The following is a 26,346-nucleotide window of genomic DNA, read 5'->3' on the forward strand; positions in this document are numbered from 1 at the left end:
AAATAATCTGCTGTGTTTCTCCATGTCCACACTTATTCACTGTGAAAATATCATATTTTAGTTTCACTCGGATTTGTTTGACAAGAGATTTTTTATACTCACTTGAATGCCAAGGCTGGAATCATGCTTAACAGTCTGGCTTGTTCTGGATGTACTATTCAGACAAAAGGTATTCTGTTCCAAACATTCCTCTTATTTAAATTTTTTTACATTGATTTTTTATATGTCACAAACAGAATAAATAAAACTTGCCATAAGGGGTCAAAAACACGGTAAAATAGAGATAATGTAAAGAACCGTTCCTTTTATCTACACCCCTAGCCACCATGCTACCATATCGTTTGATTTTATCTGGCAGATGCTGCACCTCTTGTATCTTCTTTTTATTTTTGAAAGAATCTTATCTATGTTTCAGCTCTTTAAAGTCATTGCACGAAGATTTCTTCCCAGCAAAAACAAAAACAAAAGTGATCCATGTCACTTAAGCTGGAAGCGTCTCAGTTTTCAGTCATGGTAAACGAAGCATCCAGTATATATATATATATATATATATATATATATATATATATATATATATATATATATATATATATATATATATATATATATATATATATATATATATATATATATATATATATATAAATTATTATTTTTTCTCTCTAATAACTTTGGTGTTAAGAACTACCATCAGTGTTTAGGTTGTTTTTTTGTTTGGTTTGGTTTCAACCTGGAGATTTTCGGAGCTTGAATGACATCTTCATTTGATATTTTTAGACGATGACTAGAAGGCTTCAAAACCTTCATTTTTCTGTTTTTAGCCATTCCCATGTGAAGTCCAGATTTGAGAACCATGGCTATTTAAACTTATTGCGACTCAGACATTTTCCCCAATGATTGGGTTGGGACGAGAAGTCATGATTCCTTTAAGGTGTGAAGGCCCTGAAGTAGCTAAGCAGTCTGAGGCCATCATGTTCAAATGTCACTATGATTGTACAACTAATCTTGTTGGAATGTTAAATTTTGTTTAGCTAATATCAAGATAATTTTGGCTAATATGAGATGAAATTTTGTTTTTGTTTTGGTTAGAAACAGTTCTAGCCTTGGGGACTCTCCCATGGATGCGGTTTTTGCCCTGTTTCTTTCTTATTGTTGAATTGTAAACAATGACCTTAACCGAAGTAAGTGAGGCCTGTAGTGCCTCTTAGGTTGTTTCTTGGCTCTTTCGTGGACTTTTGGATGAATTTTTTATCTGCTCTTGGTGTAATTTTGGTGCACCTCTGGGTACCTTGTGTATTCTTATCACCATTTGTAACTATCCCTCTCAGATGACAAGTACAAGTGTTGCCTTTTGAGATCATTTAGCGTTCTTTATGTTGTTCACTTCAGGTTCCCTAAAATTGATGGCTCCTGAAATCAAAACTGATTTTTGTATTTAGTATTTAGTATGACAAAAAGCTAATAGAAAACTTCATGGCAAAGCATAAAATCAGTTAACGTGCATCGAAAGCATGTAATTTACATTCACTTTAAGTTTGTTTATGCAGAAATTTCTCCATAAGTTTATTCCTTTATATTTTAAACTTATTAGACAAAAAGAAGCAGTGACGTTTGTCACGGACAAGTTTGGGTCACGGACCACAGAACCAGGCGCTGTGTCGCATACAAACATCCTCTATGTTACCAGACAGGAGCAAATATCTATCAATAACGGAATAAGGAACATAAAATTTTATTATTAAGTGGATGTTTGTAAAGTGTACTCCTGATTTTATACTTGAGCCAAGCAGCCATGTGCGTGTTAACTAATGCTTTGTAGTGGAATTTCTAAATGTGAAATATGAGTTGCTTATTTCAACAGCTCTATGCATTGCCTTTACAAATTGCTCACATGATTTAATCCTTTTCACATTCTGACACATTTTCACTATTCACTTAAATTGGTTTTATTTCTTTTTTTGTGTGTTCACTAGAGTTAACTAAAATAAAAGAAGGGCACAATTTACGTTTATTTGTGAAAGTAAAATAATTAAATTTAATCTGTGTTTAGTCTAAGAATCAGCCAAGAGGCCATTGATAGCTCTAGAGGTGATGTTCAGGAAGGGAAATCTTTTGACCGATAAACAATTTAATGATATAAAACGAACTTTACCTTTACGTAAGTGTGGCAAGAAGAGCTATGCCCTAACTGTGTTTGGATTGGAGGTTTTTAGTGAAACACGTGTTTTCCTCCAATCATCTAAGACAGAGTGTACAGCAAAGTGTTCCTCTCTATATGCTAAACATTGCCTTGCTAAATTTGCACTGCTCTCCTAATGAAATAGATCACTTTCTCACCACTGAACTCTGTTTTTCCAAAAGGTCAGAATAGGAAGAACTGCATACGCAGTCATATGAGCTGTCATTTCTGAACAGACTAGTTCACCTTTAAAAAGACTTCATAGTAACACTGAAGCAAATGCAGAGAAAAGACCAGATCATGCCTGAAAACTCCAGGTGATTCATCTGTGTATAAAACCCTGTCATGCGCCAACTCATTCGTGACATCTGTGGTTTGGCATCATTACGATCTAAACTGTCTGATAACTCTTTTATATGTTCAGAGAAAATCTGTCTCCAGGCAACATTTCAGATGTTTTCCAAAACACTGTGTTTTATGTTTGTTTGGAGTTTGGGCATCGAAGAAGGGGGGACCAACTCACAGCTAGCGCAACTTCACATGTACTCCTATAGCAGATCGTTTTGCAAGTACCTTGAGATTATCGGATAAGATAAGAATGTTACCCTTTTTTTCCCCTTTCATCTGTTTCAGATCTTATTTTCCATCACCTTCTTCCCTCACTACCTGCCCTTTAAAAGATCTACTGTTTCGGATCCAACCAGCAGTCTGGTTGCATGCAAAATAGTACAGAGGTATTCAAATGCACTAATTTCCCATGGGACAACCAGCTTATTTCAATTATATATTATTAAACAAGATTTTAAACTGCTTTAAAATTGCTTGTGTGACATGAAAGATCAAAGTCGTGTGAAACCTTTGAAGAAGAGCTTTTGCAGGTATACTAAATTCAGGTGCTGGTTGCTCGACACATGCAACCGTTTATGTTTGCCTTGCAAAGGTCTGCACCCCTCCTTAGAGCTTCACTATCTTGTGGACTGCTGGTAAAGCTAGAATGTTTTGTTCTGGCAGAGCGAGCTATGTCCTATCAGTAGATGACTGGCAAAGATCTTGAGAGAGGGAAAGTAGAGACTAAGACTTGTCTTCATCAAACCTGTTGATAAATTTGCCTTCAGGTTGATCCTCAGCACCGACCGGCTCGAAACTTTTTTGTAGTGGCCAAAACAAAGAAAATCATCTGTTGGCAAATGTTTAAGGAATGCAGACACGTTGAGGCATAATCGCAGATGAAAGTGAATGAGTTTAGACAGTAGAGAACAGAATAGAAATGTTTGATGTCTAAATATCTGTAGTTGTATTATTGTTTAATAGGAGTTCAATTAATTTATCATTTTGCTTAATTGGAATGTTTTTTTTTTCTGTGGAAACAGTGGCTGATTGGGGAACGAGACAGTCACTGCGGGGACTATATGCTCACGTACCCTCGGGAAGCATGTGTGTGGCTCCGATGGGCGGACCTACGAGACAAACTGTGAGCTACAGAGGGCCCGCTGCAAAGATAAAACACTGACAATGGCACATCGAGGAAGGTGTCGAGGTGAGAACTTCACAACGTACCTGGGCTGGGCTTTTTTGTTCTTTATTTCTGCAAATAAGGAACAAAAAATGTTAAAAACTCATCTTGCCCATCAATACAAAACCGCTGAAACTAAATTTGAAGATAACTTTAAATTGGTACTTTGTACTATTTAGTCCCAGGTAAAAATATGTAAAAGTCAGTCTATAGAAGATGACTAAGTTGTAGAAATCCAAACCTGAACAATTGGCATAATCTTTTTATTCAATATGTATGTAAAATAAATACATATGTATTGTTTACACCTCTTGTTGTTTTTTTTATGTTTTTATATACAAAAGTTGAAAAAAAATATATAAAAAAGGAAATAACTCAGTAGATGAAATGCCAAAAGCAACATTAAAAGAATATAGCGTTCCTATCAAATACTCCCAAACAGACAATGCAAATGAAAATGTATAGAAAATTCTCCACATAAACTCAAGATTTACCTGTAGCTGTCACAAAAACTAAACTGTATATTTTAAACTGTATCTTAAAAGTTTATGTGCATAAAACCATAAATGGTTTGTTTGTCTTTCAGTGAAGTTTCTGTTGCCGGCGGCTCCAGCGCCTACCTCCCCGTCTGACGGGAGAGACCCAGAGTCTAAAGGTAAGGATTGAGAAACCTCAGACCTTGGCTACTGTTATATTTTACCCCCATGTAGGGGAAAGGTTTATTTGGAGGAATGATGTTTTACTGAAACCCAGAGGTAGTTGGATATAAACCTTACAGAACCACAAAGAAATGTTTTAATGAGTCAAAGCTCCGTTTATTATAGTTTGTCAAACCACGCTCTATGATACTGCTTTATTCAAAAATAACTCGAACATCTCAGGAATTTTTAGAAAATAACATTTGTGCTAAGAAAAGTCCCTTTTCAATTTAGCAACAGAAAACCCATCAACAGAATAGTTTGACAGGTGATAATCTAATGTTACACTCGAATCTGGATGCCAGCCCCTCTCAACAACAACAACAGAGACTGATAGATTCAGATTCATTTATTCAGAGCTGGACCTTGGCATTTTCAATGTATTTTTTTTGTGTTGTGTTGAAGTAATTGCAACTAGTCTGATTAATCGTTACCTATTGTAGATTAATGGTACACAGTCTCTAAAATATGCAATTTGAAAAAACGACCTACGTTCAGCAGTAATTAAAACTTAAAGCTGAAGTCTGCAAGTTTTTAAAAATCACTTTTTTGTCATATTGGCTAAAACTGTCCCGCAGATGCTGTGAGAGGGGTGGGGCTTGGAGGTGGGGCATGAGTGAAGCAGAGAGGGTGGGGGAGTGGCGTGAAACCTGTTTTTCTTCAAATTTTCAGTCGAAGTCTGCTCTCTCCTCAATGTTACAGACTGCAGCTTTAACTCTAAAAAAAATACAAAACATTTTCTACTTTAGTTAAAAATTCTTCATTTCTTTATACACTGGTATACAGTTGTGCTTGAAAGTTTACATAACCTCCCATAAAAAATATAAGAAATTCACACTAGTCATCCAAATAACACAAAACTGCAAAAAGTAATAATAACTTGAAATACATTAAAGGATAACATAGGAAAAATTGAAAAACACAAACTGACCCAGAAAAGTATAGCTCTTCTGCAAATATTTGAACACGTGTCTATCAGCTAGAATTATTATGCTAAATTAGATGCACCTGTTTGAGGTCATTATCTGCATAAGGACACCTGTCCACTCCATACAATTGGTAAGAATCCGAGGCCCAATCCCAAACCAGCCCCTAAGCACTAACCCTCCATTTGCACGTTCCCGAGGAGCGTCCGCCACATTATGTGCCGTCCCAAACCATGAGTGTCCATAGTAGGTCTAACACACTTGATGGTTAGCTACCAGCATATTGTTTGTAACTAATTTATTGTACCACTGGGTGGGGCTACATCTTACACACTGTCCCTCAAAAGAGAAAAACAACAAATCAAACAAAACATTAACAATGGATAGAAAATTGAGGAAGCAGCAATGCAGGCATTTCAACTAATTTCAAGGCATGGCTGCTGAATGCACAAATGAATCTGCAAACACATGCATCTATTAGTGATGCAACACTATATTGCATGGAGCCCCAGTCTGAGGGAGATTGACAGTCATATTTAGCTTCTTCCATTTTCTAATGATTGCTGGACATTTTTTCACCAAGTTCTTCAATTTCGCTGTAGCCGCTTCCAGCCTTAAAGAGGTGTACAATTTTGTTTCTAGTGTCTTTGGACAGCTCCTTGGTCTTGGCGATGTTAGTTGTTGGGCTGACTCCCAAACCGCTCCTTAACCACAAACCCTTAACTATCAAGAGTCACTCTCAATAAAGTCAAACTCACAGCTGTGGAAGGTGCCTGGATTGTATGTGGGGAGTATAAACATGAATTAGATGGCCTCCTTCCTCCAACGAAAGGGAAAGCAGTCATTCCTATAGCAACACAGTGAGTTGCTATTTCAAAGAGGACTCCCAGTTAATGGAGTTCTTTTTTATATTTTTTCAAACTTTTAAATTTTCTTTAATTGCGACACAGATGTAGCAAAGCAGTGGAAGTTACATTCGGGGGGACAAGCTAGTTGCTTGACTGCGATGCCCTGTTCCTCACATAATGCCAAAACAATCTTCACTTGTTATCCTTCCAATTAAATAGTCTTAACCAGTTAAAAGATGAGCTGATGTCATATGGATGTTCGTGCATTGCCACAGAAGTAGAATGTAGATCCATATATGGTCTTTGCTTGTTTTAAACTCAGATGGAGGTAAAAATGTGTAAGGCTGTGAAGTTTGTCCCATTTCAGCTACTATGATGAAAAATAGGAATGCAAGACGGCGGTACACACTGTGTCATCTTCCACTGGGTGTACCGCCCTCTATCTACTTATAAACAACAAATTCTAAGCTAGGAGAAGGCTTTCAGTTCTTATGTGATGTTATTAGTCTGCTTTTAAAAAATGCCTTAAAAAAAGGCACTCGATTACAAGACAAAGTCCAACTGATCTGAGTTACAGTGGTCAGCCGAAACAGGGATGTCTGCAGCACCAAACCAACAACAGCGTTGATGTATTTGCATAAGCAGTGTTTGAGACCATACTGCCTCTGTCACTGTGTTACAGATGCAGGCCAGTCAAAGTGCCTTGTTGAGAGGAACCAGGCTCTGGAGCAGTCCAGGAGGCCTCAGGAGTCCACGTTTATCCCAGAATGCAATGAGGATGGAACGTTTGCCCAGGTGTGTGAGTCTCATACCATTCATACATTTTTCCTTCCTCTTAAACATTTCATTCTTCATCTTTTTTTATGTCATCATCTTCATATTATCAAGGAGTTTGTTTATTGATCTCATGTTCTAACCGTACAGTAAATGCAATTCTAATATAGAATCTATTTGTATCTGCATATGTTTGTCTTGCTTGTGCAGGTCCAGTGCCACACTCTGACAGGTTATTGCTGGTGTGTCACCACTGACGGCAAGCCAGTGAGCGGTTCCTCTGTGCATAACAGGAGGCCTGTTTGTTCAGGTACTTTGAATGGGTGGGGCGTTCTAGTATCAGCTATTTTTTGAAGGAAATGTGCGTTGGTGTTCCAGGTTCATCCTAAAATCCTTATCATTTAACATCTGAATTGATCTTTATCAATTTGATCTTCAAAAAAGCAGTGAGGCCTTGGATTTTATTAATTTTGGACACAAAGAATTTGGCTACATTAGCATTGGTGGTACAGCACATGAGCAATACTGCTTTTGAACTGAGGCGCAACTGAAACATTTGGCCATGAGCAGCTGATATCACTATTTTATAATATTTTACACTATGCAGTTGCTTTGACTGCACTAATGAAAGTCTAATGATGCTGGACTGTTGAATTCTCTGAGAGGCTAACGATTAAACCCTAACTAGGTCTCCAATTCAATCGGCAAACTCCTCTATCATTTGTCTAGGATTTGATTGGGTTGATATTTTTTATATTTAGAAAGAGAAAAAAGGGTGTATGAAAAAAAAAGAAGATACCAAAGACCCTGAGGTCAACAGCTGTACCCTCAAGAGTTAAATCTTTTTTTGCTAGATGCTTAATTTATACTTACAACATTGGACACAACAGGACAAAGTCTTGGCAAAACCAATATATCACTGTAAAATTAAATCAATCTTTACAATGCAGACACACACACTGTACAAAACAAGGCTCAGCAAAAACATGCACAAAAGAGGCAGATATGGATGATCAAGACAACGTGTTTCGCTTCCTTACACAATTACACAGATTTGCTCTATTTATTGTTGTTCTTTACAGAAGTAGTTTCCTTGCTGATCTTATAGCAAAGATCTTTGCACGGTCAATGTTCTGGTAAATTAATGATTAGCCCAGGTCTTCATTTTTTTACTGTTTCTTTTAACCCGGAGAATGAAATGGATAATTACGAAAACCATTTTGTTACATTTTCAACTTGATTTTTAAAAATAATCTGTCTTGTTGATGAAGCCTTTGAACCAGTTCCCAGACAACACTCTAGTAAATGTGTTGTACAGCAGGTGCAGTTCAACAAAAAATGCTAATGGCTGGAACATGCAGGGGCCTCTCCACTCCTTTCCTCTAAATGCTTTCAGCAGGACGGAGCAGGACTCTTTGCACTCATCCTACATGGGAACACTTTATGATAATAGTTTCCTCCATCCAGGGATCATTGCCAGGATTGGGTTGTAGAGCCACTAGAACGAGTGTCAGGTGGAAGTGTTCACATCTCCTTTTGAAGTCGTTTAAACATACTTATGGGTAATAAAAGAAGAGATTTGATAACATTTAACACAGGAAAGCTTAGAATACAGCTTCTATCAGAACATTAAAAAAGACAGGATCAATTCTCTAAATGGAGTCTTAACAGATTTTACTTTTGTGTTCATCTTACTAGTAAATAGTGGTGCAAGATGAAACCACGTTAGGTTTCTGAATACAAAGTCACCAACCTTTTCCACATAAAAAAAAATCTCTAAGTTTTATTTTTTAAATCCAATTATACCATTCAAGCTTTGGTTAAGATTTACCTCTTAAACAATTCCCCTCTTTCTTGATCTGAAAATATTCTTACTCAACTTCTGCCTTTTCAAACCCTCTTATCAAAGTCCAGTGCTTGCAACCATCTAAACCCCTCTATCTGGGTGCATTTCTCAGGAATTCTGTACCTGCTGGGAAAAAAAGGGTTAGGGCACATTTTAAACAAATGCAATGAAGGATGATACTTTGCCTGTTGGTCCTGGAAGAACAATGTTAACATTTAAGGACTGTTCCAAACAGAGCCTGAAAAACAAGCATATTTAAGCAAAACAACCTCAGGTGTGCAGGTGGCGCAGTGGTTGGCAATCATAACCCATCTACGGAGGCCTTAAGGCTGATTTATTCTCAGAAACCAGGTCGTCTGCTTGTGTGTCGCAGTTAACACAAATATGCCCCCGCCCCTTCCGAAGATACTCTGGTGCGCCTCTCCAAAATTGTAGGTGACCGCAGACAGTGCCGTAGACAGGAGGCCTCTGATTGGTTAAATCTACATCTGCTCTACACTATCCGTATTTCCTGTTCGGTACCTTACTGGCTTGTTTTGTTTGTATGACCGCCATTGTGGAAGTCGACTCATGAAGTTGGCCCAGCTTGAAGAGCAAGGTGCGCGAGAACGCTGGGACCCTTTTTCCACCTGGATCCCGGCTATTTTTCCCTCCTCAGTTGTCGCACAAACTTGACCCTTGCATTTTTCCTCTTCCTTACCGCCTTGGCCGTATCCAGATGCACAGATTGATTGTCCTTCATGCGTTGGTGTGTGGAATAACACAGTGCAGACCACGCTTCAATATTGGGCATAAATCAAAAATATCTGCGTCATACCTGCTACAAGTTCACTCTGACACACTGCTGCTGGAGTATAACCAGCCCTTTAGTCCTCGACGCAGCCGACCTGGGTTAGAATCCGCACAGAAAAAGAGGCTTGTCTCTCCCCCTCTCTCATTCCCCTTTTCTGTCAGCCTACTGTCAAAAAATGAGCCACTACTTACGTAAAAACTCAAACAAAAAAAAACTCCTGATTCTCCTGAACTAGGCCTTCAAATGATCAGGCCTGCACACTGACAAATTCATTGTCACTATCTACAAGCAGGGCAAAGTAGGTGACTTCTCTGGTTTGCTAAGAAAAGGAATTGAACTGGAATTGTTTGTCAATTAGTCAAGAGTGAATCATTACATTCAAGAGAATCAGAAGAATTTAGTAGGTCATGAAAAGAAAGCGAGGATCAGATGCATAATGAAAGATGAGTGTTAGTAATGATTAGAGGGGCAAATTAATACGATTTTGCTCAGGCAGTTTCCCAACGGCATTATATACACAGATAAAAATAAATTCCTGCAAATTGGCAGGAGCAGTTCACAACTGAGCTACAACAGTTACCCAACTCTAATTATTAGCTCTGACATGAGGTGAACCACAAAATGGCATATATTTTGTCGTTTTCTGTTTTGTCACATTACAATAAAAAAAATGAGTGTGATATGTGAGTTGACAAACTAATGGCATGAAGTTGAAGGGAAATGTTACAAATAGGAAAAAGTCCTAACTAATAAAATTCTAAAACATGTGGCATGGATCAGCCCTGTCTAACCTGATACCCTAGAAAATTCTGAGCAGCTAATTGGCATCAGAAGGCACCATCTTAAATATAAATTGAGTCCACCTGTGTGTAATATAATCTTGGGCTACATACAGCTTTTTGGTTCGATGTGAGTTAGACAACAAATTGCATCGCAGAGACCACAGAACAAAGCAGAAAGATCAAGGAAGTTTAAAGAGCAGTTCTGTTGTAAAACCAAAAATATCAATCATATTTTTGATGGCAGTGTGGCAGTATCATGCTGTGGAGACGACTTTTAAAAAATCCTCTTAATGCTGGTTCACACAGCAAGATAATTAGTGTGATTTCTGCCCCCATCCATCCCTGCCTATGATTACAAGGATTCCCTGATGATCATATGAGATATTTCAGCCATGTTTGGTGTGTTAGAAGTGACTTGTCTGCTCAGAAGGAAGTCCTGACCTCTTTGGATTATGCAGCTTAATGATGTGATGAGTAGCCTATCACAAAGCAGTTGAATGGTGAAGGAAACCAAACCAACAAGTCACCACTGTATTCTCTCCTTTAAGCGACAACCTTTTCTTTTTGTAATGTTTATTGCTGTTAATCTTGGTCCACAAATTGCTGCCTCCTCCATTTGGCCATTTTTATTTACTCTAAACTCATGTTCGATATTTAGAGGTTTTGTGAGATATTCCATCTGATCTGAACTTTCCTGAATTAAACTTTAGTTTGTGTGGTGTGCTGGCTTGCTGTAGGGTTCCACACCTTTTGTCGGTTATGTTTTCAATATCACCTGAGAGTTTTAAAATCTTGCCGTATGAACCAGGCATTAAAAGCTGCAAAAGGACTTCAGACTCAGGAACGGCTAACGAAGTCCAGATCAAAATCCAACTCAGAAGTGTCTTCAAACGATTTTAACAAATTATTTCCAGTTTCTACATCTGAAATATGAGTAGAGATTACCAAAAAAGATTTGACACCAGTGAAAAGTGTGCCTCAGGACACTGACTCAAAGATGCCCAATACAAACACATACCTACTCTTTTCATACTTAATTTGGTATTTTGAAGTATAAACATTTTGAAATATATCAATTTCCTTCCATCGGACAGTTCTGTACTACTTTCTGTTTGTCTTTTGTATAAAATCCCAACAATTTGTTTTAAAGTTTTTTGTCATAGCTGGACAAATTGGGAAAAGGTTCAAGGGCTGCAGATTAATTTGCAAGATCCTTTTCAGCCCTGTAGGCCCTCGATGACATAAACCACTGCAGACATAGTTCTACTGTAGTGATAGACATCTGAGTGGAAAAAAATAAAGAAAAACACATATTCTCTGCTGTTCACTGGAGACATTATTCCATCTTCTGGTTTAAAAAAAATCTTAAACAAAAACTGATTCGTATTGTGCAATGATGCCTTCATCCCCTCCCTCGCTTCTGCCTTGCATAAGGTCCAATATCTTCATGGTTTCTTGCAAAGGTATGTATGGTGCTGAAACCAGAATCTGGTTGCTGTTAAACTGATCTATAGGCCTCTCTGTCATGCTGGACTCAAACTTTAAATGATGACCCAAATGAATCATCTTGCATACATTTGCAGGAAACTTCAGTGAAAATATGGGAACTCATGCTGGAACGCGTGGATTCTCAGTTAGTAAGTTTTCTTCCAGTTGCTTTCACTCAGCACTCTCCACTTAGCCCTTCTTTTGTAATTGGTTGGGTCAATTGATTACTTTGTCTCTGCAAACAACCATGCATGAAACTGACTATCTGCATGCAATGGAAAAATTCTTTGAAATCAGAATTGTGTAATTTTGTTTTTAATTTTCCAGTAAAATGGCTATTTCAATTAGTAAGGCATAGGTATCAGGCCAGTGAAATAGGTGCAATGTTACAGTGGGGGAGGGGGCTCCAGTCAAGTACTAAGATTCTTCTACAGCAAGACATCGGACAGTATCTGTGACCAGTAGTGTTTCTGTTGGTGAATATCCCGTATTTGCCAACAAGCTTAGTTAGAAATATTGAAAAGAAACCTGAATCAAGTTGAAATATTTTAAGGTGAAGCTCATTTGTTGCTCCCGCTGTCTGTTTTAAGCTTTGCTCTTTGTTTGTGTCTCCACCCCTATCACCTCCCCGCCCTCCAAATGTCACAGGGTCAGTAACTGACAGACCACCTGGGCCCCCAAATGCGGGTAGAAAAGGTGAGTTGAGCTCTGTTGCATGTCCAGTGGTTCTGTATGTGTTGAGGAATGAGTTCAAAATGTCTTTTGACCCAGTTTTGAACACCATTTGTCCAAGTAAATAGTGCCACAAGAGGAAAAGGAATTCTCAGGTATTCACAGTTAAGAATAGTGATGGTAAGAGAACATTTTTGTTTGAAATTTTAACAAAAGAAAAGTAGAGCATCAATCAAGAGTGGATTATTTTGTGGCATTTGTGCACCTTTTTGTGTCTTTTTAGAGTAAAAGTGCCATTGAACAACAACAACAAAAAAATCTGTTAATTAATGTTTATGATGAGATTTGAAAGTAGATTTTCACAGTTACCATTTCTGTGCTTATATGAAACACTATTTATTTACAGTAGTAAATAAGCTAAATCTTTATCATAGTAGTAATAATGATAATAAATACATTTATTCTATTTTCCAAGTTTACTTTTTTCATCCAGGAGGTGCTTTTGGTCTTGTTTCAAGGGTACCTATAGCATGATTGTCATTTGATTAGTCAAAGCTAATTCTTTTGGTGTGTTTAACACTTTAGTTCGTAGCTACCCACAACCTGGAAGAAAGGGAAAGCAAAATGAATAACTATATAAGTATGATTTAAATCCTATTATTTTTTTAATTATGATTTTTACCTGCAAAAGATATTTTTTATGTATTAGCACTTGATCTCCTATGAAGGACTTAGATGTAATATTTGTAGAATGACTTCCATTCAAACGTTTTCTGTTGTTTGCTTTTGACCTAATTATTCCCTAAGCAATTTTCCAGATTCTACGAAACTGCACTGGGGTGGTGAGTATTCTAGGCAGAAAAATCCAGTTAAATTTGATTTATAACAGCTTGGACAACGGCTGTCATCAGTTTACATCAAATTGTCAGGGGTATCAATATTATATTAAAAAGAGACAGTATAAAAGACTCATTTAAATCATCTATTTTGAACAATACGCACCATGAATTTTTGTTTATTAGGAATTAGTATTTGGTACCAAATTTTAATATTTCATGAATCTAAAAGTCAAAACTACAAATGAATTAAGCCTCTTTATCCTTTCTAAACCCTGTTTTAATGTTGGCTAATTTTCATGCTGAAAATGCCAAATGTCAAAGTTTCAATCAACTGTGACCCAAACTGCCCCATCAGAAGAAATGAAGTTAGTTGAAGTTAAACAAATAATCCAGGATAAGAAAAGTGCCAGCCTACGATAAACTGAAGGATACTGAAACGTCATTGTTATTGTAGATCAAATGAGCATAAAGGGGTGCTACTGTCAGGCTCAGAACAAAAGGACTCCGCTTTCGAGGCTGAGAGACAGTAGGTTTCACAAAATGTTTTTTTTAAGATGGAACTGTAGAGAAAGGCATCTAAGGCAGGAATCTCTGCAAGGGGAGAACACAGGTTAGTGACCATGTCTATCTTGCTGAGGTTAATAATGAACGTATGAGTCACCAACCTGCTCTTATAGTTCAGCCCGTGCCCTGAAGACAAAGTTGGTTCCAGCTGGTCGGCTTCCAACAAGACGCAGCGGGCGCCGCCTAGAGAGTCTCAGACGCTGTAGTCCCGGATGTCGGAGAACAGGCAGGAGGTCAGAACCAACCATACGAAAGAAGGCAGGATAATCCAGAGCGTGAAACCAAATCCGGTATTGAGGACGTGCTAAGGATTCAGAACCAGGAGATCAGAGATCTGAAGAGGTACAGAAGGGAAAACCAGGACGGTGTCAGGAGACAGTTCCAGGTTCTCTACATAGGCAGAATCGAGCAGGAGTCTGAAAACAGATCAGGCAAGCAGATCAGAGTGGGAACATACAGGGCCAGAGGTCCAGAGGCAGAACGGGTCAGGATCCGGCAATCAAAACTCAATGACGCTAGAGAACTCACCAAAGGCTTGCATAATCTGCCACTGATGACTGTTTGTAGGATGGTTAAGAGAGGCTGAAGCAGTTGGAATGGTAATGAGAAGGGGGCAGAGCAAGGCAGGTGAATGAAATGGGTAATAAGGCCAGCTCCAAGATCAGGACAGCTACAAAAGAAAGAACACCGGCTTCTTCCACTTCAGCCACACCAAAGTCTGACTACCGTCATTGGATCATGCCAGTTTAAACCCAACATTTAGGCTATGATAAAGACCAAAAACCAGAACCATGCCTTGACATGGTTATAACTACCAGTATTCAGAGTTTATTAATCAATTCTTATCTGGACCCTGAAGAGAGTTGTTTGCACATGAATGCTCCAATCCTACCAGTTAAACTGCAAATTAAATACTTTAAAAATGTCTCATGATGCAGGGGTGAAGAAGTGCAGGTGCACAGCTACATGGTAACAGCAGACACCCTATGAGATGGATTTCTTTCTGCCTTTTCTTTTTCTCGAACGGTGAAAGACTGTAGCAATACCAAAACAGTCTGTCGTGATTCATCCCATAAAAGAGCTTGTAAGTTCGGAAAATTTAGTTCCCCTGAAATAATCTGTTGACCCAGTTAAACAGCCCCAGTGTTGCTGTTGCGTCACAAGGGTTGTGTGTTTGTCTGACACAAGTGGATCCTCCTCACCAGTCTGCTATGGGCTAACCCGAACCACACTGTGTTGATGCCTAAACCTAAACAAATTAGGAGTTAAGCCCTCTGTGGTCACGACAGAAGATGGCCATATAGATTACTTCAGATTACTTTAGGCGAAGTGAATTTAGTACAACTATTGATATTAAAGTACACGTGTAAAAGCAAACTGTGCCAACCTAACGTATGAATTTTCACACTTTTCTTATCTGTAGACTAATCACTAGTACTGGAAGAATGGTGTTAATTTATGTCCTTAAACGAAGAGCTAAATGGTTGAAACTTGGAAACCGTTTTGGTTTCAAGTGGCATAAACAGGTGAACATTGAAGTTGTAGTCTCAACACGTTAGCAAAGAACCCTGTTAAAAAAGCTGTACTATGCAAGGAAACTAACTCCCATTTGCAGTTTTGAAATTATTCAGATGAGATCATTCGACTGAAAATTTTCACTTACTCTTAGTTATCTGGGAAATGGGAAATGTTTATTATTCAGTAGTGCACACAGATTGACACTTGAGTGACCTAGGCTCAAAATCTCTAAGATAAATTATAGGATCTAGTAAAGCTGATACTTGATTTGGACTCCTGTTTGGGAGTCAATACTTCTAAAATCTATGGTTAGTTAGAAACATAGCCTCAGGTATGATCATGCCTTTACAATTAGCTATGAAAATCAGTACCAACTACTTTCCAAAATAGAACATATGGGTATCACAAAGCCCTATAATTATTATTACTTACAGAAACATTTAAAGGTTATATGTCTTTTAAATGTCAAAATTATCTGATTTGAGCTCTGCAAGAGACCTGGTGCAGTATGGGTGGCACCAAAGTTTCTCTAAATAAAACCATGTTACTTCAGAGAGTGAATGCAGCCCAAGTGCTTGCTGATATTTTCCTTTGCACTAGTATTTTTAGTCACCCAACCATCAACTGATTCTTTTATTGTGACAATGGAAGTTGTGTAAATCACCTGCAGCTCACTGTAGGCTGTGAAGAAAAGCTGAAAGTGTATTTGAAAGGAATGTTGAGGCAGTCTGCTGAGTGTGCAGCCCGTTCATGTTGGCGTGTCAGTGATTTATAGATACGGGCTTCCACAGGCACCCATGGGTGGGTGGTTGTCCTGAGATTTTCTGTTATTCCTTCTGTCTGTCTGTTTTTCTTTCTCTCACTCTCTCTTGGCCGGGCCATGTGCAAATCCCAACAATTCAACAGTTCTGGAGAGTAGATTGTATTAATCTCAATAATGGTAGTCTCCTTCCGTTTCTTTCTCACTCTCAACCCAGACGATGGCTCCAAGCCCACACCGACCATGGAGACCCACATCCCCCCCGAGGGTGAGGGTAAGCTTCCTCTAACAGTTCTTCCACCAGTAACGCGGTTTTGAGAGGATCACTTTGACAACTAATGTGCATACCAAAGATTTATAATGACTCTCAAGGGTTAGATACCGCTTCCAGAATTGTTCCTTTGTGTGCTTATGTTCATCATATTCCAGCAAATTGCTGCAGCCACAGCTTGTCATCAAGTTCATATCCAAACCTAAGACGTAGTGTATTCTTTTAAAAAGACACCATTAGATTTAATGCAAATGTGCACATGTTAAAAACTATATTTCATATTTCTGTGAATGCCAGGATTTTTATGCCGTTTTAAAGTTTGTGTTTCTAGGCAAAAGCCTGACTCCGTTTGTTGTCTTTTAAATTTTTAAAGCTGACTAAGTTAGACATTTTTATGTAGCAACCTCAGTTTGTGAGAACTGTGGACCTCTTTTCTGTCATGCTGTCATTGCAGAGATAACTGCTCCAACACTATGGATAAAACATCTGGTGTACAAGGAGAATAGGCAAAACAGCTCATCTTCTAGAAAGCAAGGTGAGATTGGAAAACGTACCCTCTCAGCTGCACAAGTTCTTTACAGAAGATCTGTCTTGATTTGAATGTGCTTATTAAATTACATTCTTATGAACTTTTAACATGGTTTGACAATTTAGATCAGTTTAAGGGAATCCGGAATATAGTTTTTTATTTCTATTTTTCACTTTATGTTCTGGATAATAACTAAAAATCCAACAGGTCTTTTTTCAGATCTTAAAGCTACTTTCATGAAACGTTCCTGGTACTTTATTGGAACTTGAAAGTACCTTTCCTGAGACTTAAGTTACTTTCTTGAAACAGTTTTTTAAACCTGCTTTTTTAGCACTTACCAGGTACTTTTCCAGAACCTTTACGTTACTTTACTTTGTTATTATGGAACGTCCCTGGTATTTTCTAAAACTTTAGTTTACTTGATTTGAGGTCTGAATAGTGTTTTCTAGCTTTGTGAAAGTTCTTGGTATGTTTAAGAAACATCCTGTTTAGGTCCATGAAAGTTCAGGTATCAGGTAAGTTGTGGAAAAAGGTCTTGGGAACTTTTGGAAAAGTAAAAAAAATATATCAGAAATGTTTCAAGGAAATTATGGAAAATAGTGGAATTTCTACTAAAATTCCTAAATGTATCATGTGCTTTTCAGTCATTCAGAGCTGAATGATAGATACTGACAACACATACTTTAATTGGTCCAACGGTTTTTAACGGAAGATAATTTTCTAATTTTAAGACAGTCCACTCTGTGATATCTCTTGATTCGATGCATGTTTCATCTGTTTAATCCCATTGCTCTTAAAACGTTTTAATTCAATTATGGTTCTGTTTTGAATCGAGCTAGGAATGAATATGAGGGTAAAGACAGGACAGATATGTTGGTTAGGCCCCTGTGGAGCCATTGTAAAGAATTAAACTGGTATTACTGAGGCGTGCAAGGAAGCACCACGGACACGATCAGCATCTTGTTATATGTGATAGAGATTGATTGTTCCTCCTAATGATGACAGTAGCAGAAGTGTGTTGATGATGAAGGGCATGCATGTTTCATCACTTGGACCTCAAACCAGACTGGGGGTGTGTCAATTTCAGAGGCTTCATCCTTCAAGGACCCGGTCTATCTGGACTGGATCCTTCGAGGTCCATGTAAAAAAAGAGGCCGGAAGAGTTTGGCTATGTATTCAAACAAGTCAAGCCTTCCCCCGGTTTTCACCGCCAGGGCACTCTGTCCCCTAGCAACTATTACAGTTGACACACAAGGCTGAATTCGAACTCAGCAAGTGTCTAGGTCAACAGTAAATGTTTGCGTTAAGATGTTGCTACACGTTGTGATTTCCTGTAGGGAGATTGTTGCTAGATGGATATGTTAAGAAAAGTGCTCAAAATTAAAGCTAAACTGGGCTTAGGAAACCTAGAACTGTTATAGTTTATAATATTGCTGTTAACCTGACTGGCGACCTGTACAGGGTGTATCCTGTCTCTCGCCCGTAGACAGCTGGAGATAGGCCCCAGCACCCCTTGCGACCCTGCTTGGGATAAGCGTGAATGGATGGATGGATGGATGTCTGTTAACCTTTATTTTCCTCACTCTTTTCTTCTCCTTTATCTTTGTTATGTTCTCACTTCCTGGTCACAAAAAGTATTCCAGCTGTGGGAATGAGGATGGTAAACATCCATCCAACCAAACAAATATGTTAATGGTTTGCAGAGCATAAGCACATGGATGTTGAGTTACAACTGCCTCCCTAATACTGCAGCTGTCCTCTGTGACTGGAGTATTTCAGATTATTATACTGTGATGACAGCTGCCTTTTAATATATACTGTGCAGCTCTGTTTCTAATACGCATCTTCATTTTCAGTAGACTTCAGAGATTTTTTGGAATGTATGCTACAAGCTTTGTTTTTATACAAACACTAAACAGTCTTCTTTTTCTCTCTGAATTTAGTTTTTATTTCCTTACCTTCCATTTCATGCACTGTTAAAAGCAACAGAGGAAACAAGGACTTGATCCACTAACATGTGTTTGTACATATTTTGACTGATCTGAGGAAGAGAGGAAACTGCGGTCTGGCCTGCTGTAAAGATCGTATTAATTCTGAGAGATATTTGCAGTGACAACTCTTTGAAACTGCTGTGGAAAGTCCAGCTTCCTGGTTCCAATTAACATCTGAGCATCATAAAGAGGGATTAAAATATCTAAGCCAGACTGAGGGGGGTTGTCATCGCTTACAAGACATAAATGAAGTGTGTGTTTAAATCTGTAATTCCATACCCTGTTTGTTTTTTTTATTTCCGATTGGAAAAGTGTGTGACAAAGGTGCAGAAGCCAAGTTCAGTGGCCACTGGAAAATAAAGCCAAGCGCAGAAATGGTTAAATATATATACAAAAAATAATGTGTGAGTTTACTGAAAAAACAGTGGCCTGCCTGGTAATCCAGAATTCTGCTTTCGGCATCTTTTAACTTGCATATGTTGTGGAGGATTTTTTGTTATTTCTTTATTAAGGAAAATTATGCATATTATTTTCACTAGTGTTATACAACCCAAACTTATGAAAGGTGTTTAATTTTCTGAGTAAGCATTCCAAGATGATCAAATGTGAGCATTTTTTAAGGGAGAAATTAGGTGAGAAATAACTCTAATCAAACATTTTCTGAGTAGTTTGCTAAACTTGGTTTATTTCTTTAAAAACAAATATCAGTAAATACTCTTAAAATGTCTTGGGGGTGTGGGTGGGTTCTGCATTATTCCAATTATGCTAATATTGCTGTTACACAATTGTTACACAAGTCTGAGATAACAGTTTATTACCAATTTATAGCATATAGAGGGAACGACAATGCTCTTCATGGCTCAAAGATCTGAGAACGTGGTTGCTGAATCCACCAATGAATCAGCATAAGCATGCACATTTTGGCCAATACTGATACAATAAATAGTACGGCCTGGAATATTGTCAGGTATCAGTTTATCTCTACTCCAAAGCTAAAGCTGCTGCCTTGTTGATGTAGTTTGTGGAGCAAAGTCTCTGTTGCACATTCTTTTTTTTTTTTTTTTTTTTTTTACAAACTGATTTAGCTTAAACTGCAGAACACATTCCATCTGGGTTTCATAGACAAATGTCAGAGAACATGATGCCTCAGTTTTTTTACATAAGTGCTTTAAGTTTTTTGTACTTATGCAACTAAACTTTAACCCCTGCCTACCTAAGCTTCGATAGTGAGTTTAAGATTACTAGAAGGGGACAACAGAGCAATAAAGAAAGGAGGTATAAAAGCTGTTTTAAGTGAGACGTGTACACTTTTGAGATGCATGTTGAATCTTTTTTTCAAACTGGGTGCTAATTCTATAAATTAGAATCAAGTTTAACATAGTTAAAAACGTTAAAACCAAAACGGGTTTGGAAAGCATTGGAGTGTTGCAAAACTAGACCTATTTTGTAATGAGTTGGGAGGTAATTCATAAGAAAAAAAGCTTTAAGCTCTAAGTCATCTCTGCTAGTTGAAAGCTGTTCAGTTTATGTTTAGCTAAATAAATTATCTAAATACCAGCCTGATCATTGCTGTGTGTGACCTGTGTTTTTATTGGAAGCACTTTGCTGTTCCCTGCCAGTGTTAGAGGCCAGAGAGGCTACGATTGTTAGCAGTCATCAGTAGAGATGATCTGATTACACAGGCTTTGTGACTAAAAAAAGAAAATGGCAAGTGTTCACATTAAGGCACAACAATCCTCTCTGTTTAAAGTTTTTAATCATTGCTTCTTCCCAATGTTTCTAATTTTACTGGAAAACTCTTGAGTTCTCACCAAGTGAGCTCATGAGTGACATCGCCCAAAAACCGGCTGAGAGGAGTGGAGTAAATGTTTGCTAACAGTGTTTGCTTAAGCAAACAAATGCAAAGTTCATTTTTAAACAGATGGGTCACTGCCAGACTTTGACATCCAAATATCTAATAGAAGTGAACACAGACACCTAAAAATGCACTAATCGTAAATTTTCCATACAAAAGCATCAACTTTTACTTTTATTACTGATCTTTTTTAATTTTATTCGAGTCATTTAGTCTTTTGCTTGTGCGGGATGTACATCTTTCAGGACAAAAAGTGAAGACAGAGAAGGAATAGAAATAAACGATGTGATGAAAAGCTCTAACGAAAGGAGCCGTTTCCGTGACTGAACCCTTAGTCCACTTAAATCTATTGATTTTAAGCTTCTTTTAATAAACCTACTGGCCTCCTTCACACAAATTCCTGACATTTAGAACATTTTAGCTGTTTTAACTGCAGTGGAGGCTTCCTAGAAACAGTATTGCAGTGATTACTGCACAGCTGAAAGCCATTGGAGTGAAGTGAAGAGGAGAAAGTGCTTGGAGATTGGGGGAGGTGTTCAGGTTTAAAGAGAGGGGATCGGGGGAAGAAACAAAGAGGTAAAGAAGATGAAGATCTGGAGAAGAGGAGAGCGCTTTATAGTCTCACCTGGATCTGAGTCTGGATAATCATGGCCAGAATGAATAAAATGGAGCTTATTAAAGGTACTTTAGATGTTCATCTTCCCTCCATTATTAACCTACCAGGATAGAGAGCAAACAGCTCCAGTGACTCCTAGTTGCTCTGGTGTTGGTGTTCCTTAGTGGGATATTTGTTTTCAGAGACTTTGTGTTTCATATATTTAGGTTCTGTGCAGGAAGGCGAAGTAGAAAACAAAAATATTTGGAAATGGAGATATTTATTACAGGCTTCCAGTATTTCCAGCATGAACTGTATTTAATTTATATAATCAGTTCAAAAGCTTTTTGTCTTTGACAATAGTTTTTCAAAAAGGAAAATAAAAAACAGATGAAATATTCTGTTTATATGTGTTATAAACTGAATTTATTTATATCAGGAGGATATATATAGAAGTTTTGGACATGAATGGCTACAGTAAATATTGAATAGATTATTACCTTTTTAGTCGCACTATGGGGAAATTCAGGTGCAACAGCGGCAAAACAGATAAACCTAATAAAGCTTAAGACTTGGTAATATAAAAAAAAACAAAACAAAAAAAAACAGAGACTAAACTTGGCAAAAATGATATCATAACAGAAAGTTTAATATTTTCTATATTTTTCATAAAGTTTGCAGTTATTTCCTGCTGTAATTAAACATTTGTCCATTCTAAATTGCCCAGCTTCTAACATGATGTATGTTTAGCTTCATCCATCTTCCTCTCAGCACTGACCAGTGTTTGTCCTAGCAAATAAAAAAGTTTTCCTCTAGAATAATGCCACCATCACGTTTCATGTTTCATGTTTGAGAAGTAAAAGTATTTGTATTAAAAATATCCAGTACAGTGCTGTCAGTGTGATGCGTTCTTGTACCAAGTGAATAAAGCCTTTTTGTATACAAATGCAGAATATTTATGCGCAGAACTAGATGTGCAATGGACTATTATTAAGCGCAACTTTTAGAAGTGAGACCAAAACAAAGGAGTACTGGCAGCTTGCTCTAAGCTCTGCTTATTTTGGAACATTGAGGTTTGTCATACAAAGGACAAAAAAAATGGAGTAAATCTCACAAAAATGTTTTTAAAAATGGTAATAGTGTAACTCGCTCAGCACTAAACGTTATCAGTTGAACATCACAAATGCTGGAAAATAAAGGCTACATTGAAGTACAGCTGGGACATTAGGTATTATTGTAATATAAAATAATGAAATATGTTTTAGATATGGGCACCTCATCTCAGCATCTCTGAGCTTCCTTTTGGACAAACCTGCTGTTTGCTGACCTAAGGGGCTGAGAAAGTGATAAATTGAATAGCTCTTTGTGAGACCTTTTTAATCCAAAGATTTCTCTGTAAATCCCTCCTTTATAATGCTGTTTGTTCAGTGATGTTCTCTAACAAATCTCTGAGGCCCTTTTGAGGATAGCTGCTTTTATAGTGAGATCCAATTACACAAACCTGAAAGCTGCTCTCTGAATAAGCAAACAGCTAGAACTGTATGGCAAGCCGACCTAACATAAATTCGGTTGTACCGCCTTTACATTCAAGATATCTCAAATAGTTTTATGACTAGACACTTTAGCGATTTAAGATATCTCTAATTATATTTTGACTAGTCAAAATTCCTATTTGGGATTTCTCTAATTACATTGTGACTAGTCGAAATGACGTCAGATTTACCATTAACTTGTATGGAGACGTCAATTTAAGATATCTAGAATGAATTACTGACTATCTGAAATACACATTTCAGATATCTACGATTAAATTATGACTAGTCATAAAGTAATTTCAAGATATCTCAATTTTAGTTTTGACTAGTCATAATTCTAATTAAAGATATCTCAAATGCCACCATAATTCATGATATCTTAAATGTATTTTAGGATAGGAGATATGCAGTTTTGACTAGTGAAAACTCAATTAAAGATATCTTAAAAGCAAATAATGACTAGACAAAACAAAATTAAAGATATCTTGAATTGTAATTTTGACTGTTTGAAATTCCTTATATCTCTAAATGAATTAAAGATATCTTGAATTATTCAGCTTTTCCATTAAAGATATCTTAAATTGACATTCTGACTAGTCAAAATGTGTCATGATCTTTTTAATGGGCTTCAGGGAGGATCATTCCTAAAAAAATCCTCACTGTCAGTTTAATCCAAAGGAGGAAAATCAGCGTGTGACGCTTTAAATGATGAATCAGGTGTCGTAATTTGAGATACAGTATCTTGAAAGGAATTTTGACTAGGTAAAATGTAATTTAAGATATCTTGAATTATTATTCTTCCTAATCAGAATGTAAACACAGATATCTTAAATTACCATACCGGATATGTGGTTTTGTCTAGTCAAAATGTATTTTAAGATATCTGGAACGTAATTATGGATGGTCAGACAAAACCGAATTTATGTTAAAAAAGCTTGCCATAAGAACTGGACTGTGTTTAAGGGCCTCAGAGGGTTCATTACAAATGCAAACATCATTTTTGTATCAGCAACCTTTAATTCTTCAATTTGGCACTAATCTATGTCAGTTTATCGCCCAAAATCTTGTTCGAATTTATCAAAAAATTATCAGATATGTAGGTTAACAGTATTGAAAGAGTATTGTCTGTTTACAGGTACAAATTTGGAGTTGGGTTTTTCTGAAATGTAAACATTTGGTTACAAAATTTTTCCTCGGGCTTTTTATTGACAAGATGAGACATAAATGAAGAATGAAAGAGGGTTGAGAAATAAAGCTCAGTGTAGTTGGAAGTTTATTGATTTCTGGGTGATAAAAAAGGTGAAGGATGAAGCAATCTCCGGGTCAAATACCGTAGGTCCTGATGGTGATCCACATTTGGAGGCATGCTGTAAAAGAAAAAAACTGTGAAAACATGCTGAAAGCATCAATCTGTGTTTGATTGGAAACCAGTGCACCGTACAATAGACGGATGAATGAAACACCACAGACTCATGTCACTTGTCTTTCATGCACGATAACATTGTTGGATTAAGTGTTTTTCATGTATTCAAAACATCCACCTGATTTACCAACTTTTTATCTCTGCCTTTTCCCTCTCTGCTGAAACCCATTTTTCAGAAAAGGTTCCCTCTTGTGACCAGGAGAGACAGAATGCTCTGACTGAGGCTCAGCAAAGTTCTCGAGAGTCCATCATAATCCCAGACTGTGGGTCTGGAGGCCTTTACAAACCAGTCCAGTGCCACCAGTATACTGGTTACTGCTGGTGTGTTATGGTGGATACAGGACGGCCGATCCCTGGAACTTCAACCTTGTAAGATTTATTATCAAAAATACATCGAACAAAATAGCGTTGATGGTTTGATTATTTTTCTTTGTGCTTACTAATGATTCATGTATTTATTTACATCCATAACTGTATAATTACTACAAATGGATTTAGATTCACTTGGCTTCTGTGAAAGCATGAGAAAGTACTGAGTCAGCTCAAGTTCTAATGTTAGGCAAACATAATTGTTGTGGTCCAGTTTTGATGACACAAAAAAAAGTGGAAATCCACAAAGGCCACAGATGCACCATCGACTAATTTTACGCAAGAAAAAAAATGTTCCAGGTAAACTCCTTTAGTTTTCTCAGTTTATTTTTTTCTCAGGCAAGCAAACAAAAAAAGACAAACATTTCCTCCATGTTTCTCTTGCGCTGGTAAAAAACCATAAGCCCACCCAGATGCATGCTGGTCCTACCGTTGACTGCCTATTTATAAAAAAGAATTCACCTAAATTAATCATAACTAACCAAAAACAAAGGAACATGACTAAATAACAAAAAAACATAATCTCATAACAGATATCAAATAATAAAGTAAAATAAACTGCTAGATTATGCACAAAAACAAAAAACATTTTTAATTATTAACAAAAAATAATTGGCTCCTACAATAATTGTAAGCTTAATTTCTCAAAAGAAATGACACATTTTAATGCTAAATTGATAAGAGCAAAAAAAAAAAAAAAAAAAAATATTTATATATATATATATATATATATATATATATATATATATATATATATATATATATATATATATATATATATATATATATATATATATATATATATATATATATATATATATAAAGCTCATTGTAAAATAAGAACATAATATGTATGCATTATGGAATTATCCAGACTAATTTAATCAATGTCAGCAACATTTTATGACACAGCGTCATAATTTAAAGTGTATGGAGTGAAGTTTGTCCCATTATTGTTGCAAGCAAAGATTATGTTTTGTAAACGAAAGAAAATGGAATCCAGAAAAGAAACGTTTAAAAACGTTTTAATCAAATCATACACTGTTTTAATCCGCACATTGACCACAAAAAATGTTGTTGCTACCCTCCATGCAGACCGATTTGAAAAAAGTGCGTTCCAAAAAAGAGGAGAATGTGATCTGTAAAACACAATTTTAAAAGAATGCAAGTCATAAAACTCAACCACTGACAGAGAAATCTGAAAAAAAAAACAAAAATCTTTTAGGAAAAAAATAAATATAAAAAAATTTGGAAAAAAGTTAATTGTCAAAGTTTCATTTCTCGATTGCATTCATTTATTATTTTTTTCTGATTTACAAAATATGCTCTATAAAGATGCCATACTGTATATACCACTGTCACAGAATCATTTAAGGGCTTTTCAAAAGATGTTTTTTTTTTTTTTTTTTTTTGATACTGTAAGAACAATACATACTTTAATATTATCTATGTAGACACTGTCTGAGTTGATGAATGTTCACTCACCAAATTCTGTGAGCAGGACAAAAAAATTCCAGCAATCATTTTTTATTGATTCAGCCAATTATTATTTGACCTATTTTAGGAGATTTGTAATAA

The 26,346-nt window shown here is 36.9% G+C and overlaps 1 protein-coding gene across 1 annotated transcript in view; it reads left to right on the plus strand.

Moving 5' to 3' along the window:
• The window catches only part of smoc1 (SPARC related modular calcium binding 1), a 78,100-nt gene that overhangs the window by 23,545 nt on the left and 28,209 nt on the right, over positions 1–26,346 (plus strand). The window contains 10 exon segments of the mRNA XM_038302708.1: positions 3,550–3,579; positions 3,581–3,716; positions 4,279–4,347; positions 6,847–6,959; positions 7,149–7,248; positions 11,943–11,996; positions 12,496–12,543; positions 16,418–16,474; positions 16,926–17,006; positions 24,576–24,768. Coding sequence (XP_038158636.1) covers positions 3,550–3,579; positions 3,581–3,716; positions 4,279–4,347; positions 6,847–6,959; positions 7,149–7,248; positions 11,943–11,996; positions 12,496–12,543; positions 16,418–16,474; positions 16,926–17,006; positions 24,576–24,768 — 881 coding nt within the window.

This window comes from Cyprinodon tularosa, unplaced genomic scaffold (genome assembly GCF_016077235.1).
Source record: "Cyprinodon tularosa strain WSP-4 unplaced genomic scaffold, ASM1607723v1 ctg499, whole genome shotgun sequence".
Classification (NCBI taxonomy): domain Eukaryota; kingdom Metazoa; phylum Chordata; class Actinopteri; order Cyprinodontiformes; family Cyprinodontidae; genus Cyprinodon; species Cyprinodon tularosa.